This window comes from Podarcis tiliguerta, assembly GCF_965153285.1.
Source record: "Podarcis tiliguerta genome assembly, chromosome: 5".
Taxonomy (NCBI): Eukaryota; Metazoa; Chordata; class Lepidosauria; order Squamata; family Lacertidae; genus Podarcis; species Podarcis tiliguerta.
In genome coordinates this window covers 56,167,141-56,183,551 of record NC_139538.1, presented here as the reverse complement: position 1 = coordinate 56,183,551, position 16,411 = coordinate 56,167,141, and the positions used below count along the sequence as shown (strand labels likewise).

Genomic DNA, 16,411 nt, shown 5'->3' with positions numbered 1-16,411 from the left:
GCTAATGCTGCAAAAATGCAGTGAATTCAGCTAATCAGGATGTGCTGATTATTCAAGGATCAGATAGTGGGGATCCTACTTACCCAGGTTATACCACATGTCACGGATCTCAAAGCCAATTTGTCTTCTCATATCGCCATACCTAGAAAGAATGCAAATTTATTGATAAAAATGCTCTTTGTATTATTTCACCCTTTCAGCATTGTAATCAAATTATGTCTGGGTTGTTTTTTTTTAAGCAACCTAGGATAAATGATTTGCTAGTTATTTAGGAGTCTTATTTAGGAGCCCAATGCACTTTATATCTTCAGGTCTATTGAATTTGTTAGGCAATACAACCATTGTTATGTGTAGGGAAAAGCTTGCAGAAATTAAATTACATTCTCAAATCATAGAGATGATAAAACACACACACAAAAGCTTGCATGGTAGCTCCCAGTCTAACATCTGCATTTCTCATTCTTCCTTGAGGGAAGAAAAAAGCTCTACTCCAGCGTCTATGCTGCATTTTCTGTAAACGTTTCACCTGTGGGAATTTCAGTTTGCCTTATCGGCATATTACATAACTGTCCCTTGAGAGCGTGGGGGTGTTTGTGTAGATTAATGAGAGTATTATCCATTTCTCAGTCTCTAATAGCTGGAGAAAACACACTGCACAGACTTAAGAATGTTTTACTTTTATGCATATTCTTAGCATACATTGCCTGCCCTAGAAAATGAACTAAGAAGAACTGTATTCAGCAAGTACCAAAGGATGCCCCCTCCCTCACAACGACCATGACATCTGCTGAAATACTACAATGGATCTGAATGCCCAGAAAATCTGCAGAAATCAGAAGCGATACTTTATTTTGGATTTGCAACTGGTGAATGCATAAAAAGTGGATGATTCCATGCACTTCTTTATCTCTTTACACACACACACACACACAATTTTGTAAATGCAAGTACTGCCAATGGTTACCATACATTAATGAATCAAACTAAACACACAGTCGGGGGGGGGGAGGAATTGCACCTTCTTTGAATTCTGTGGTTTTACATAGGTAAAGGTACCCCTGACCGTTAGGTCCACTCACAGACGACTCTGGGGTTGCATGCTCATCTTGCTCTATAGGCCGAGGGAGCTGGCGTTTGTCCACAGACAGCTTCCGGGTCATGTGGCTAGCATGACTAAGCCACTTCTGGCGAACCAGAGCAGTGCACGGAAACGCCGTTTACCTTCCCGCGGGAGCAGTATTTATTTATTTACTTGCACTTTGACGTGCTTTCGAACTGCTAAGTGGGTAGGTGCTAATCAAATGCCCTTGCTTAATTGATCATCAGCAAGTGTGCCCACCCCTATAAAAGCTGAAATTTTAGGAGTTTGCTGGTCTGGAACATTCAGGTGTGTTTTAACACAATGCCAAGGAGGAAAGATGACACAGTGCTCTTGTGCTGCTGCCCATGAAACTGGGAAGGGTTCTAAGGTCATCTCCAACCAATATAAAGTCTATCATTCTACAGTGAGAAAGATTATTCAAAAGTGAAAAACTTTCAAGACAGTTGCCAATCTTCTCAGGAGCGGATAGCCCAGCAAATTCACCCCAAAGTCAGACCGTGCAATGCTCAGAGAAATTTTAAAAAACAACAACCAAGAGGTACATCTAAGGCTCTACAGGCCTCCGTTAGCATATTAAATGTTAAAATTCATGACAGTACAATTATAAAAAGACTGAACAAGTATGGTTTGTTTGGAAGGGTTTCCAGGAGAAAGCCTTGTCTCTCTAGAAAGAACATGGCAGCACAGCTTTGGTTTGCAAAATTGCATTTGAACGAACCACAAGACATGTGGAACAATGTCCTTTGGACAGATGAGAATTACATCCACAGCCTTCCATTTTAATGCTCAGGAATAATAAAAAGGTGCAGAACTTTCTGTGGAGTTTACATATTAACATACCATACAAAGCTTCAGTTGCTTGATCGCTTTTGTTGCAAAGACTCCATGAGTCTACTCCAGAGAACAAAAATATCCAGGACAAAGTTCCACCACTCTCTACTATTAACTGTCATCCAGTTGTAAGGTAGTTTGTGAAGCTGGAACTAACCATGGGATAAAATACCATACAATAATGCCAAAACAACATGTTTCTTTAGAGTGTGGTCCTTAACAACTGTAATTTCCTATCTTGAGTGAACATGGAAAGCCCTTAATGCAACATGTTAAAACCGAAGTGTTTTTTCTTAATTCCATATATCCTTTACTATAACCCTTAAAACACATTTGCACAGCCTGCCATCACCTTATTGCCCACTGCTACATCTAATCCTAATTCAGGGTGGCCTAAATTCTGGATAACCAAGAGCCAAATTTAGGTTTGTGTAGATGTAAATTGCAGTTAACCATTACATGCTGGTAAAACTTTTATGCAGAATGGTAGGGCTGAGGCAGGCAGGGACTAGCATACAATTTCCTTGGCATTATCACAATCTGAGTATTTCATATTGTTTTTTCTGTGTACTCCATGTAGGAGTGATTCTTTTCCCCCCACTCTGAAATGAACTTCACATTGTTTAAAATTATGCAACGTTTTGTCTTTCTCAGCACAAGGAAACACTGTGTTAAATTCAAAACTCATGCAGTGCGGTTCCATTCACAGAAAGAACACTCATGCTGTTCACTAATGGAAAGGAGGGAGGTGATTTTTGCAGATTCCCCGTTCCCCATGCAGGCCTCTGGAAATCTGGTCTAGAAAAACAGAGAACACTGTGGAACACCATGGAACCTGGCATGCAGGGGGAGAAAGTACAAACTGTCTCTCCACCTTCCATAAAGGGAAAACTTTCACTGACTTAGAGGCCTTAGTCTTGAAGGAAGGGCTCTTTATATGTGATGGAATGGCATCTTTGGCTCCAATCCAATGTCTTTTAAGGCTCAGCCTTACACAAAAAAACAAGTCCTTTAAAAATAATTAAATTAAGGAGATTTCGCATCATAGCTAAAACCACTGAAGGCAACTGAAAACAAAGGGACAAACCTTCATTCTTCCAAATACCACAGCATGTTGCTTCTTTTTTTTAATAAAAAAAAATTGCTATGAAATATAGTATAAAATGAATAAATTCCCTGTTGAAAGGTAGGCAAGTTAATCCGTTTTAACCAAGGTACAAGTCTGTGGCAACAAAACATTCTTTAGGGATATCACACTGAAATTCACAGCAGTTATGGAGATTAGCTACAAGACCTGTAGGAATTAGGGAATAAAGCATTCTCATCAAATGAGATTAGGATAAGCAAAAAGCTAAAGTGGCTTTTAAAAAAGATTTCTCTAATATGTTCATTCTTAAATTTCTTAACTCCATGAATATACTACAAGATAAACATTTGCTTTATCCAGTAATTTTGTATCTTCACGCGAGTCTAAAGAATATGATAAATACTTGATTCATGGTTTCAAGACTAACCTTTCATCATACTATGATTGCTTCTCAATGCATCTTGAATTTTCTAAGCAGTTAAAGCAACATTATGTTAATAATCCCTCGTGCTCCTGCTCATGGTTTTATATGTGGAATGCAACTTACTTGTTAAGGATTTTGCATCTTTTAGTACTTGAAAAGTTCTCCAGCTGTAGTGACTCTTGGGTAAGAAAAGCAACAGCAAGGTGGAAATAGTTGTTCCAAAGCTAGAGGTCACAAAGATTACAAGAATCATAAGTATTACATGACTGAGACATCTTAACATACGGTAGTTTTTAAAGATGTAATTTATATGCATAATTATTAATAGTAATAAGACATCAGGCTTGGTTTGTTTTTGACAGAAACTTTGCATTTTGCCACACTGCACAGTTTTGATTAAACAAACTTGCCCATCTGCGCAAATATTGAAATCAAAGGCTTTCTGATGATTCAAGCAAAATGTAATGCGAATTCATGAGTGTCTGTTTATGTTGTACAGAAAGTCAAAGAAAATCACTAACTTTCTCAAATGGATGCTGAAGTATGGAAATATGTGAACTGAACTATGCAAAATGTGCACAAGCAAAATAAAAAGAAAGAAAAGGAACTGGAGTCAGAGGACTTGTCGAAAAGTAAAGCAGTGAAATTTCTAAACATACTGTGTCAAGCAAAGTAATAAATTATCCTGCTTGATTAAAACAAAGATAAATTTATAATAAAATTAACTAGATCCATGAGTATCTCTATATGATTGTGAGCAACAGAACACATTTGTATACAATCCTAAACCATGGTTTAGTGAACTTTTGAAATATTGTTATGATATTTTTGTGGTGTTTCATATGGTCAAACTTAATTTCATTTTTTGTTTGACATCTGGCTGGTAAAAAAAAATGGGGGAGATATTTTTTTCTTGAAAAGTGTATACAAATAAATTAGATAAATCAATGGTTTAGCACGATGTACATGGGTAGGAAGGAGCCTGAGCAAAACCACTGAAAGTTGCCGCTTTTCATCTTCACGGCTTCTGGGTTGTTTCTAAGCAAGATTGTTTCTTAAAGCTGTAAACAGCTTCAGACTACAACAGTGGTTTCCAAATATTTTTTTCCCATGGACCACTTGAAATTTGCTGAAGGTCTTGTTGGATTGCTTAGTGATTTTTCTGCCTGTTGTAGCAACCGTAATGCACTGTGCTAGATGCTGCATGTTTTTTAATTCTATTTTTAAAATATATGCCACAGGCCACCTGAATGAAGCCTGCAGACCATCGTTTGAGAACCCATATAGACTAGGATACCTAAGGGACTGCTTCCTACCATATGAGGCTATCTCTGAATTCATCAGGAGTGACCCAGTTGCTCGTACTGCTAGTCTCTGAGGTTGCGATCTTATACCTCAGGGAAGTGAAACCTGTGGCCTTCCAGATGTTTTGGTACTGAAACTTATATTAGCCCCAGCCAATAGAAAGGGCCACAGGTTCCCCGTCCTTCCTATATCGAATTTCCTAGGAATACATCCCACTGAGCAGATGTGTACTATGTACTATGAATCTCACAATGTGGGTGAGCCTCCTAAGATAGGGTGTCCTAAGTTAGGGGGTCCTAACATTGTTTATTCTGTTTTCAAAATATATAATTGGATGTTACTTGGATATAAAGCATTGGATGGATTTTTATCTCGAACAATGATTGCTTTACATACTGCTTACATGCCATAATGGTTCGGAAGTTGTTTACAGGCATAAAATCAAGTCTAAAATCAATATAATAACAATAATGCACAACAAAAATTACATCAAAGCGTTAAAAATGTCCATATTTAAAATGTGCAACAAAACAAACCCGCTAAAAAAACACACAAACTATTAAACAGGTAAAATAATCAATTAAATAGTTGGATTTTTTAAAAAGAGTTCAAGTTCAGGTGAATAGTTGCCTGAACAGGTGCCTCTTCAAGAGTCAGCAGAATGCCAGTGCAGATGAGGACTCTCCTCTATCAGCAGGGAAGGCATTCCACAACACTGGTGCCACCAGTGGAAAAACCCACTACCGTGCTAACCAATAACCCAATAATCAGGTTGCAGCACAACTAACCGGTTCCCATTTGCTGATCTTTATGCCCTTAATGGGCAATGGAGAGCAGTATTTATTTTCCCCAGGGAGCCAAATCCAACTATTTAGGGCTTATATGTAAGTAGCAGGACTGTAAAACTGTCTCAGTGGCTAATAGGCAGTCAGTGCAGATCCCTTAGCTAGTCTAGGTGACCAATAAGGAACACCATTCACCAGGATAGGCTGTGGTGCTCTGCCCCAACTGCAGCTTCTCGACCAGCTGCAAGGGAAGGAAGCCTCACATAGAGAGCATTATGATAGTCCAAACATAAGGTTTGGCAAAATTATCCCTGCCCAGGAAAGGGAGCAGTTGACATACCAGCTGAAGCTGGTGACAAGTGCTTTTTGCCACAGAGGCCTCCTGGGCGTCCATGGACAAAGATGGTTGCAAGAGCTGCGTACCGGTTCCTTGAGTGTGAGTGCAACCCCCACCCCAAACGGACAAATCCCCTAATTCTCAGTCCTGGGGACAACTTATCCACAGTGTTAGTGTCCTAGCAGGATTCAGCTACAGCCCATCATAATAACTAGTAAGTGGTTTCCAAACTTTGGAACGTTCTGCCCTGGGAGATCCATTTGGCTTTCTTCCTGATGGTGTTTTCTGCCAAGAAGAATATCTTCCAGTTCCAGCAAGCCTTTGGCATAGTTGATTTTTAATTATTGTTCTAGCCCTCCAAGTTTTCTCCCTCACATCTGATGTGCTTGTGACCAGCTACCAGTCTAGGTTGTGGTTGTGGTTGTGTGTGTGTGTGTGTGTGTGTAATTTTGATTTGTTTTTGAATTTTGATCTTGACTGAGCTGCCCCAAGTGCCTCATACTGAGGCACAAATGCAGGATGTAGACGGTTTTTTAAAATAAAGTAAAATGCTCTCCAAGATGACACAATGAGTGAGGAAGTGTGGCTGCAACTCACAGGGATACTTCAAATGCCTTTTTTTAATGACTGCAAAATGTGTGGAAAGGATGTATGCACACACATATACAAAAAATAATAATGGAGACAATATTCATGTCTTACCTGCAGCTCAAAGTTGGTTTGATCAAGAAATTTCTTGTTTAGCATATCTGCATACTGATTAATTGCTCGCAGGAAGACTCTGAAAGATCAAGAGAAAATTACATAATTACACACTTAAGACTTTGGCACCTTTGTAAGTTTGGCATCCAAATTAGATATAAATCCAAGACTGTCTGGAAAGTAGAATTTGCTGCAGTTATTAGGAAAGCAGTGCAAACTTACCACTGTTAAATATGCAGAATTATATGCATATGCTCTCAAAATTAATCAAGGAAATTAGCATATGTAGAATAAAAGAAATAGAAGCAATCCTTTGGAAAAAAATATTCACTTCTATTTAATATCATGATATCATAAAAAGATAATTAACAATTCAATTTACTGATAAGCAAAAATTAATTGCTTTTCAAAGTCACATGTACTAATATTATTGGTTTAGAATTAAACTCTTTACTTAAGTAGAATCAACAGCTGGTGAACAATGGATTGAACTTCTACTTATATATTAGCACATTAAAAAGAGGAGAAACATAGTTTACACTGGGTACAAACAAAACATCCCTTAACAGGTATTATATACAAAACTCTACATTCTTGCAAAGAGTAAAACAATCTTCAATGCCCAGATCTTTGCTTTCCAGGCAAATGTTTCAGCAGCAAATTGTTTAATTGGTGTTATTAGGATGTCGACTAACGACTTGGTAAACCGACATGTCCTTTGAATAGGCTGCAGACACTGTGGGTTTGTGTCATTATCTCTGAAAGGATGGCAATAATAAAGGTCAGGCTCTTTCTAAACGACCTCTCTCTTTTTGCACAATAGTTATCTGTAGAAAGAGTGACTCACATTAGGACACAGATAATAAACTTAATTACTCCTAATACATTTCAGTATCCTGCAATAAAAAGAGTCTGGAAACTGAGGACATATGGCATTTTGACAGGTCCTTTACAAAAAAGTCAAGGATCACTAGGTGAGTTAAGGACAAACGCACAATATAAACTTGCATCTGTGTTCCTTTTTGCTCTGTGCTCTGCTACCTCAGACACTTCACAGACAGGACCCAGCATTTGATATTTGCTCATATATATATATGTTTATTGCCCATGGATTGCTGCTATAACAAAAATATGTAGTTTATTTTAAAATAAAGTCTCAGTCTCATTTTTCAAATGCACATAATTCCACATGCACAATCCTGTTTTGCAAAGGCAAACGTTGTGAGGAAGCTACAGCACTGTGAATGGCACAGAGATGCAGCAAGAAGAGTGACAGCTTCAACAGTAGAAAGACCCTCAAAAGGTAAGGGAGGCAGGTGTGCTAAGTTCCTGTGAAAATTCAACGTCAGGGAGGAAAGAAACAATATCAAATCCCCTTCCTACACCATTAAAATAAACCAGTTGCTGCCTCGGCAGCCGGTGTTTAGACACCAGGTTTCATTTGACCTGTCTGCTTTCTTTAGCCATTGGGTAGCAGAGTCAGTATTTGAGATTTGTTTCAAGTATGCACTGTTTCTATTGTGCTTGTATCGTTATTTCTGTCTTCTGGGAATTTTACTGTCACCCATCCAGAGGTCCATGGATGTGGGGCAGGATATGAATTGACTAAACCAGGCACCCCCAAACTCGGCCCTCCAGATGTTTTGGGACTACAATTCCCATCATCCCTGACCACTGGTCCTGTTAGCTAGGGATGATGGGAGTTGTAGTCCCAAAACATCTGGAGGCCCGAGGTTGGGGATGCCTGGACTAAACCGATAAATCAGCATGGTACTGCAAGAAGCCTCGAGCCAAAATGGTGGAAGACAAGCAACCTACATGTGGTGAACCTATCAGAAACCTAGAGCAGCTCAGAGCTAGTTTCTTGTTTTTTAAGCAGGTGACAGGTCGTCTTGTGTGTTGTTGCCAAGTTCTACCCTACCACCACTTTATGAGTGTAAAAAGCTTACACCATTATCCCAAAGGAACAATATGTCCTCAACTGGATTCTCGCAGTTTCCCCCCACAGAATTCAGATAATTAGAGAAAAGAGGCTAAAAGTACTGATGCAAGTGGACAGAGAAATTGACAAGGAGCTGCAATTTACCTATGAATTTACTGTAAAAAAATGTTGGACACAACTCTTTACTTAACTACTTTTTTTGGAGAAAGGCATCTAAAGGACTAGTCGAACAGAGGTGACAAAATATTAAGCTCTAGGGCTAATTGACAGATTAAACAGTCGCTGGGTCCAGATGGCATACACCAGAGCATTTGTATTCAAATTTGAAATTGTTAGTACTTTAACAAGCATTTACAACTTGACACTATGATCGGCTTCTTTACCAGAAGCCAATTTAGAAAAAGGAGTAAGAAATAAACAGAAAATTAAAGGCAAGTTAGCCTAACAGCTGTCCTGTCCAAGGTAAACTGAAAAGTGCTGATATTTGAATTATTAGCCATATAGAACAGGTTTGCCAACCTAGTGGGGGCTGTTGTAGACTGCAGCTCCCATCATCTCCGACTATAGGTTTTATTAACCGAGGCCAGTTGGAGCTGAAGTTCAGCAATATCTGAAAGGCACCAGTTAGGGAAGGGCTAATATAGAAGGTAAAAATATTGCTGAGGAAGAATCACCATGGATTCGTAAAGAAAAAGAAATCATGCATTACCTTTTTTTCCTCCCTTAGTATTCTTGCAGTGTTTCAAGAAACACACAGATAAGAGTGATGCAGAAAACATAATACTTGGACTTAATTTCCCCCAAAAAATGTTCTTCGCCTTAGGTCCCGATGTAAACTTAGGGGAGGCAGGTGGCACTGTGATCTAAACTACTGAGCCTCTTGGGCTTGCCGATCAGAAGGTTGGCAGTTCGAATCTGCGTGACAGGGTGAGCTCCTGTTGCTCTGTCCCAGCTCTTGCCAACCTAGAAGTTTGAAAGCACACCAGTACAAGTAGATAAATAGGTACCGCTGTGGCAGGAAAGTAAACGGCGTTTCCGTGTGCTCTGGCACTTGTCACAGTCCTCTGTGTGCCAGTAGCGGTTTAGTCATGCTGGGCACATGACCCAGAAAGCTGTTTGTGGACAAACACCATCTCCCTCAGTCTGAAAAGTGAGATGAGCGATGCACCTCATGGTCACCTTTGACTGGACTTAAGTGTCCAGGGGTCCTTTACCTTTTTACCTTTACCTATGTAAACTTAACAGTTAAAGCATAAGAAGAAAGTGGAGTACAGTGGAGTACAGTGGTAAGTAGACGGGATTGGTGATATTTAAATGAAGTAAAGTAGTGGTAGCTAACATAGAAGACTCCAGGTTATTGGGTCATGGTTTGGCATAGTGTTATGTAATACTACAAGAACAAACCTTGGTTGCAGCTCATGGTCTGTTTACAGCAAAACCATAGTGTGGTAACAAGAAGACTGGGGAGCAGGTGAAGCTGCCATATTTTTTACTGTGAGTACCCACATGATCACATACTCTTCCTTAGCTATGGTTTGTCTTACTGTTATGCAAAAAATAAAAAGTAATTGTTAGCTTTTTCTAAATAAATCCATGGTTATGTGGGATTATACCTAAAAATAATGTTGCTATATGACGTTCTAGAGCAGGGGTGTCAAACTCAAATTCACCGGGGGCCGCATCAGCAGTTTGGTCACCCTCAAAGGGCTGGTTCGAGTTCGAGTGTCTTCAAAGCCCATGACACCTTTAACAGCTGGATTAAGTAATGCAAAGCTTCTGGCTCATGGAACACTACACCTTGATTTCATTTGAATACATATATGAACATAAAAATTGTTTCCTGCTTGGCTTGGTGTTTAAGTTACACAAGATGTGCAGGTTTTAATTTTTCTCATTCCCCAATTTTTAATCGAGCATTTGTTTGGATTTCCCCCCCTTTGCTACCTACCCTAAACCTTTGAGGAGGGTGGGAACTGATGGCCGGACCCTGTAATAACATTGAGGGAAAAATTGCATGATGTGTAAATACCCTAAAAAATAAACCAATTCCTTATCAGCTTTCCCCCCATATATAAATTTTTGCAACGCACACCCTGCGGAAGCCGCGCCTGACGTTATTTACAAAACATGCACTTGCGTATCGAATTTGCTTTTGAATCACGAATCCCCAGAGGCGGAGGATGCTGTTCATTGGGCAGCGCGGAAACGCGCCTAAAGAAATAAATAAAGAAAAGCAAAGCAAAAGCACGCCGCCCCGAGTATTCACAGGGCGCGCTCCCGAAACACAAGCGCGCTCTCGGTCTCCCTCTCTCCAACGCACGCGAAGCCGGCTCTGCCCTTCTCCGCGTTCCACCTCGCGCAGGCGCGCTGCACTCCCGCCAGGACTTATTTCACCCCGGCGAGCCCGAAAAGAAGTTGCGAGCAGCAGCAGCGGCCTCCCATATCCAACCCCGCCCTCGCCGTGTCAAATAAGTCTCAGCTAGGTAGCTGGAGGAGGGGGAGGCCTGCGCCTGCCCCTGCGCAGAAGGGACCCGAGGCGCCCTGCGCGCGCACCGCAGCCCAAGCTTCCCTCACAGATATATATATAGACCAGACTACACGGGCCACATGACGAGGTCTGGCGGGCCGGATTCGGCCCGCGGGCCTTGTGTTTGACACCCGTGTTCTAGAGATTCTGCACAATGCTGGAATTTTTTATTTTATTTTTTACAATTTGGAATTGCCTTTAAAACTACAGTTTTATAATGATTTAATCCTAGTGCTTACAAATAAGACTGACACATTTATGCATTGACTGGCAGACAAAACAGCAACAGAAGGAGATACATTAGTCTATAATTTATTACACTTAACTGGGTGACTCAACAATACGCTGTTCAGCAGCACTATTTAGATACAAAACACTAAGAATCAGAACATTAAACGCCTTCATAATATGCACTCTGTTATTTTCAAGAGAGCACATGATTGGGTGCTAGCACTACTGTAATTTATTTAATATATTTGTATATCACTTTATATTGTTATTGGCTTCCCAGGTATCTTAGAAGAAAATATTGCATGCAAGTTTGGGAGGGGGGGGGTCTCAACTCCAGTAAGATCCAAGGCCAGCTGCACATCCTCATGTGACCATCAGCATTGGAGAGCCTAAAGAAAATGTTCTTGCTCCAGTGTTGGTATTCCTCCAGTGTAGGTATTCACATTCTATTATTCTTACCTTAACAAAACAGGCTTGTAAGGATGTGATGAGCCTGGTACAGTGAGAAAATACTGTCAGGAGTTGCTGACCACAGGCCCATGTGCTGAAAAGTATAACTGTGGTCCCTCCAGAAAGAGACTTCCAGGTCTGACCTAGTTCCACCCACCCTCCTAGGTGGGAAGGACTATACAGGACTTTCTTTTCCAGATGAGGGAGCTGCAGCCCAAGAGAGGAAAAGAGCTACTCCAAAGAAATTAAAATCTCCAGAGCCTGATAAGCTGCACTTAAGGGTACTAAAGGAGCTTGCAGATATACCGGTAATCTCAGAGCCTCTGTCTCTAATCTTTGAAAATTCTTGAAGAACAGGTGAGGTCCACATCATTCATATATATATATATATATATATATATATATATATATATATGGGGGGGGGGGTAGAAGATCCAGTTAAGTACCGACCAATCAGTTTGACACTGATACCAGGAAAAGTCCTATAATAGATAATTCCACAGTTGGTCTATGAGCACTTTGAAAAGGATGCTGTGATTAATAACATCTAGAATGGGTTTCTCAAAAACAAGTCATGCCAGATGAATCTCATTTTGGGGTGGATACAGTGACAGGCTTGGTGGATCAGGGGAATGAAATAAATTATAATAGTATTTATTATTTCCAAGTCACCTTCAAAGGTAGCCCCACATAGCATGCATTGCAGTAGTTGGGATTCCAGATTACCATAATGGAATAGAGAACTAAGTCAAAACTAACAAAACAAATTTCAGTAGAGTCAAATGTAAGGTCCTACACTTAGGCAGGAGGAACCAGCAGGATTTAGGATAGGGGTTAGCAAGACAGACACACACACACCAGTGGAGGGAGGCTTCTCTCTCTGGTTTAGTGCGGGGACTGACCGTGAGTGCGGCAGGGTCCTCGGGCCAGATTAAAGAGCCCCTCGGGCCTTATCCGGCCCACTGGCCTTAGTTTGCCAACCCCTGATCTTAGCAGACCACAAAGTTAACATGAGTCAACGGTGTGATGCAGCTGCAAAAAACCCCCTAATGCTATCTAGGCTGAATCAACAGTATAATGTCCAGATCAAGGGAAGGAATAGTACTTGGCCAGACTACGCTTGGAGTACTGTGTCCAGTTCTGGGTGCCACAATTTAAGAAGGATATTGACAAGCTAGAAGGTGTGCAGAGGAGGGCGACCAGAATGATGAAGGGAGGGTCTGGAAACCAAGCATTTGAGAGTGTTGGGTATGTTTAGCTTGGAAAAGAGAAGACAGAGAGGAGATATAATGGCCATGTTCAAATATCTAAAGGGCTGTCACATGGGAGATGGAGAAGCTTGTTTTCTCCTGCTCTGGAGGTTAGGACCCAAACGAATGGATTCAAATTACAAGAAAGGAGATTATGACTAAATATCAGGAATAACTTTTTGATGGTAAGTGCTATTCAACAGTGGAATGGACTCCCCTGGGAGACGATGGGCTCCAGTGGCGTAGCGTGGGGGGTGCAGGGGGGGCCGGCCGCACCGGGCGCAACATCTGGGGGTTAGGGTTAGGGGGCGCAAATCCACGGGTTAGGGGGTGCAAATTACTTGCCTTGCCCCGGGTGCTGACAACCCACGCTACGCCACTGATGGGCTCTCCTTCACCAGAGCTTTTAAAGCAGAGGCTGGATGGCCATCTGTCATGGATGCTTCAGTTGAGATTCCTGCATTGGAGGGTGTTGGACTAGATGACCCCCAGAGTCCCTCCCAATTCTATGATTCTATATCAGTTTTTATCCTCTGTTCCTATTATTTTTGTTATTCTTTGTTAGGCACTAACATTCAAACCATTCTCAGTGCCCAGAGGAGCAAATCTGTCATAATATATAAAAAAAGCCAGATGGAGAAATGGATAGGAATATAAAGTATAACACAGTGTTTTCTTGTCCTTCTCCAAGGGTGTAACAGAAAATAGCAATACAGTTGTTGAATCTGTTCTGCTTTGTTGGTCTGAGAGTACTTGTGCTGCTGACATTGCTGTAAATGGATCGCTAATGCCAGGAAAGAGAAAAACCTTTACTGAAGCTTTAGGTAATCTTCCTTTTGAGCCACACAATAGCTGTCACATTTTAAAGAGATATAAGATCTTTTTAGAGAGTGAGAGGAGGGAGCCATTGAAGGGATCCTGTACAACACAAACTGCATCGGCAGAAGAAATGGGAGGAAGAAAACTCAGTCTAAAGTCCTAATTCATTATAAAATATTGGCCTATACTTTCTTCTCAGTACCAAACATTTGTGATAAAATACAGATTTTATTTCATTTGTTCACAACAAACAAGTTGCCTGATGTGCTCGTTAAGATTTGACAGCTGAAAAGACACACTCTGCTAAGATCAGCTGCAGTGCTAAGCTAGGCTAAGTAGCTCCACAAAACCCTGCTGCCCTTCAAGCTCGCAAGGAGACCCTCCCTGGAGCCCAAATCAGTCCTCTTCAGGTGGGTCTCCTTGGGAGCCACTAAGACTCTCCAGGGTGCTCCCTATTATACGCAATTCCATGTATGTGTGGGGGCCCCTGGAATGGAACCCTTGCGTAAATGGGGAGGCATATGTATTTGTTTCAATCATCTTTGCTATGGAGCAATGGCCACACTGTATTTTTGCCTTTTCCCCAGAGGACCCTCACTTAAGGCATGAAAGCAAATCAATTTGCTACTTCGTCATTTTCTCTCTCTCTTCCCTGCCTTAAATCCAAGCAATACACTGCAGCTTCCATGAATTTATGTGATGTTTCCTGCAAAGATCCCTAGCTATCTATGTAGAAGGAATGAGTGTACATGTTAAAAACAGAAGTCACACCCTAACATCCTAGATACAGTTACTAGATCTGGCTGCTAGGAAAGCATGAAGATCACTTGCAGAAACCTGTCTAGCTGCAAAGCATAACCTACATTCAGCCCTCAGGAAAACTTGTTTACTATGACAAGATTTGAAAACCAAGATGTTAACAAGAAGTACGCACATCAGTTTGGTATATAGTAAAATAACCTTGCCGTGCCTTGCCCCTTTCTTCTCCTAGCAATAGCTATGTGCTGGTTATGTCAGACAAGATCAGAGTATCTACAACATATGGTGCTCAAGTCATGCGCACAGAAGAAAATGGTTTTTTTAATAAACTTATTTCTGAGCTATATTTTTGTTGTATTTGCTCCTAAAAAAAGCAGTAACTTCATACATTTCCCAACATTAACTCATCTACTTTCCATAGAACAAATAATTTACATAATTTTCCCTTCGCATTTTAAAGCAACCCTATAAATAGAAATCGCTGCTATGATAACCTCAAGACATTTGAGAGTTCTTATATTAAACAGTCATGTCAGCTTATGAAGAATGGAAAATACTAGGTATGTACAGGCACTCGTTTTAACCAAGAACATAGATATAGCTTCTCAAATTAACAACTAGGCCCAGTTCATTCACAGGTACTGTTTAAAATATATCCCAGACAAGGGCTAAGAACTACAAGGGCAAAAATAATCCATTTTTCAGGATATGTCAATGAACTTAACTGTTTTTAAACACACAAGTTCAAAGCAATTTTTGGAAAAGCTCTGTAGCGACACGTCTGCATTTTCACTCCAAAATAAAAGGCAACTGTCTGACCCTCCAGTTAAGGTATTGTAGAAGCTCTTGTAGAAAAGGATAGCCCAATGCAACAACACAAATTATTGAGAAAGGGCAGTATAGGATGTGCCTTAGGATTTTCAATTCAGTATTCTTCTGATAACATAAAATTGCAGTGGTGTCATTGATATAATGAAATGTGCATGATTTGTTTAAATAATTTATTTAGGGGACAGTTTTTTTACACTATCAAGGTTATTACCTCATAAGGAGTGGTATGCATAGTGAATGAATAAGAAGGATATATGTTTATTTTGGGGGGCTCCTGATGTCTCTTTAAGTAATCAGTGAGGATTATACATTTGCCCTGAAGGACCACATTAAATGAGTTTCAAAGAATCTCACAATCCCTATTAATTTTAAATTTTAAAATAGGCTGAGATGTCTTACAATAATTCCCCAGTAATCAATCTGTTTAGTAGAATAGACTATTGACTATTGAGTCAAGCTCTTTCATGCCCATTTTCATGGAAAGGACATTGGACCACACACTCTTGGTACGATTATTGAATCTATCAGGGATTGGGTAGCATTGCTGAAATCAAATCATTGTCTGGAAACACGGAAGAAAAACAAGTCTACCTGTGGCTTTAATCATCTTGGTTTACAAGGTTGAGGTTGCGCCCCAGTTATTCACTGGTCAACACCAGACTCCTTGAGAAGTTTTAAGTGTCAGCTAGAAACTAGTGGGAGTTTGATTGAAGTGCTGTTAATGGACAACCTTGCACCTCACCTCTCACAAACAGGAATCATTTGGGTTAAACAAAAAATCAGACGGGGTAAAAAGAAAACTTATAGTAGCATTGACACTTCACACACTTTGGAAGAATCTACTGCTTAATACTTATTTAAATCAGATGTATTTCAAAATAAGAGTTGATCGATTGTTCCAGCGTCTCTCTTAGAGCAAAGCTCCATCTATGTATTATTGCAGTAATGGCTTAGTGATTCTAGATTTCTTAATTAATTATCCAGGGTGTAACAGTTTGTGAAAATAAACTTAAACCCCCTATTCACAGT

General features: G+C 40.3%; 1 protein-coding gene across 4 annotated transcripts in view; it reads right to left on the bottom strand.

Annotated features, from left to right (window-relative positions):
* The window catches only part of DOCK1 (dedicator of cytokinesis 1), a 359,825-nt gene that overhangs the window by 93,761 nt on the left and 249,653 nt on the right, over positions 1 to 16,411 (bottom strand). For all 4 annotated transcript variants that reach the window (XM_083439577.1, XM_083439579.1, XM_083439580.1 and 1 more), the window contains exons 30-32: positions 6,574 to 6,652; positions 3,568 to 3,668; positions 84 to 142 (exon numbers count right to left, since the gene is read on the bottom strand). In XM_083439577.1, coding sequence (XP_083295703.1) covers positions 84 to 142; positions 3,568 to 3,668; positions 6,574 to 6,652 — 239 coding nt within the window. The remainder of the gene's footprint in view (positions 1 to 83; positions 143 to 3,567; positions 3,669 to 6,573; positions 6,653 to 16,411) is intronic.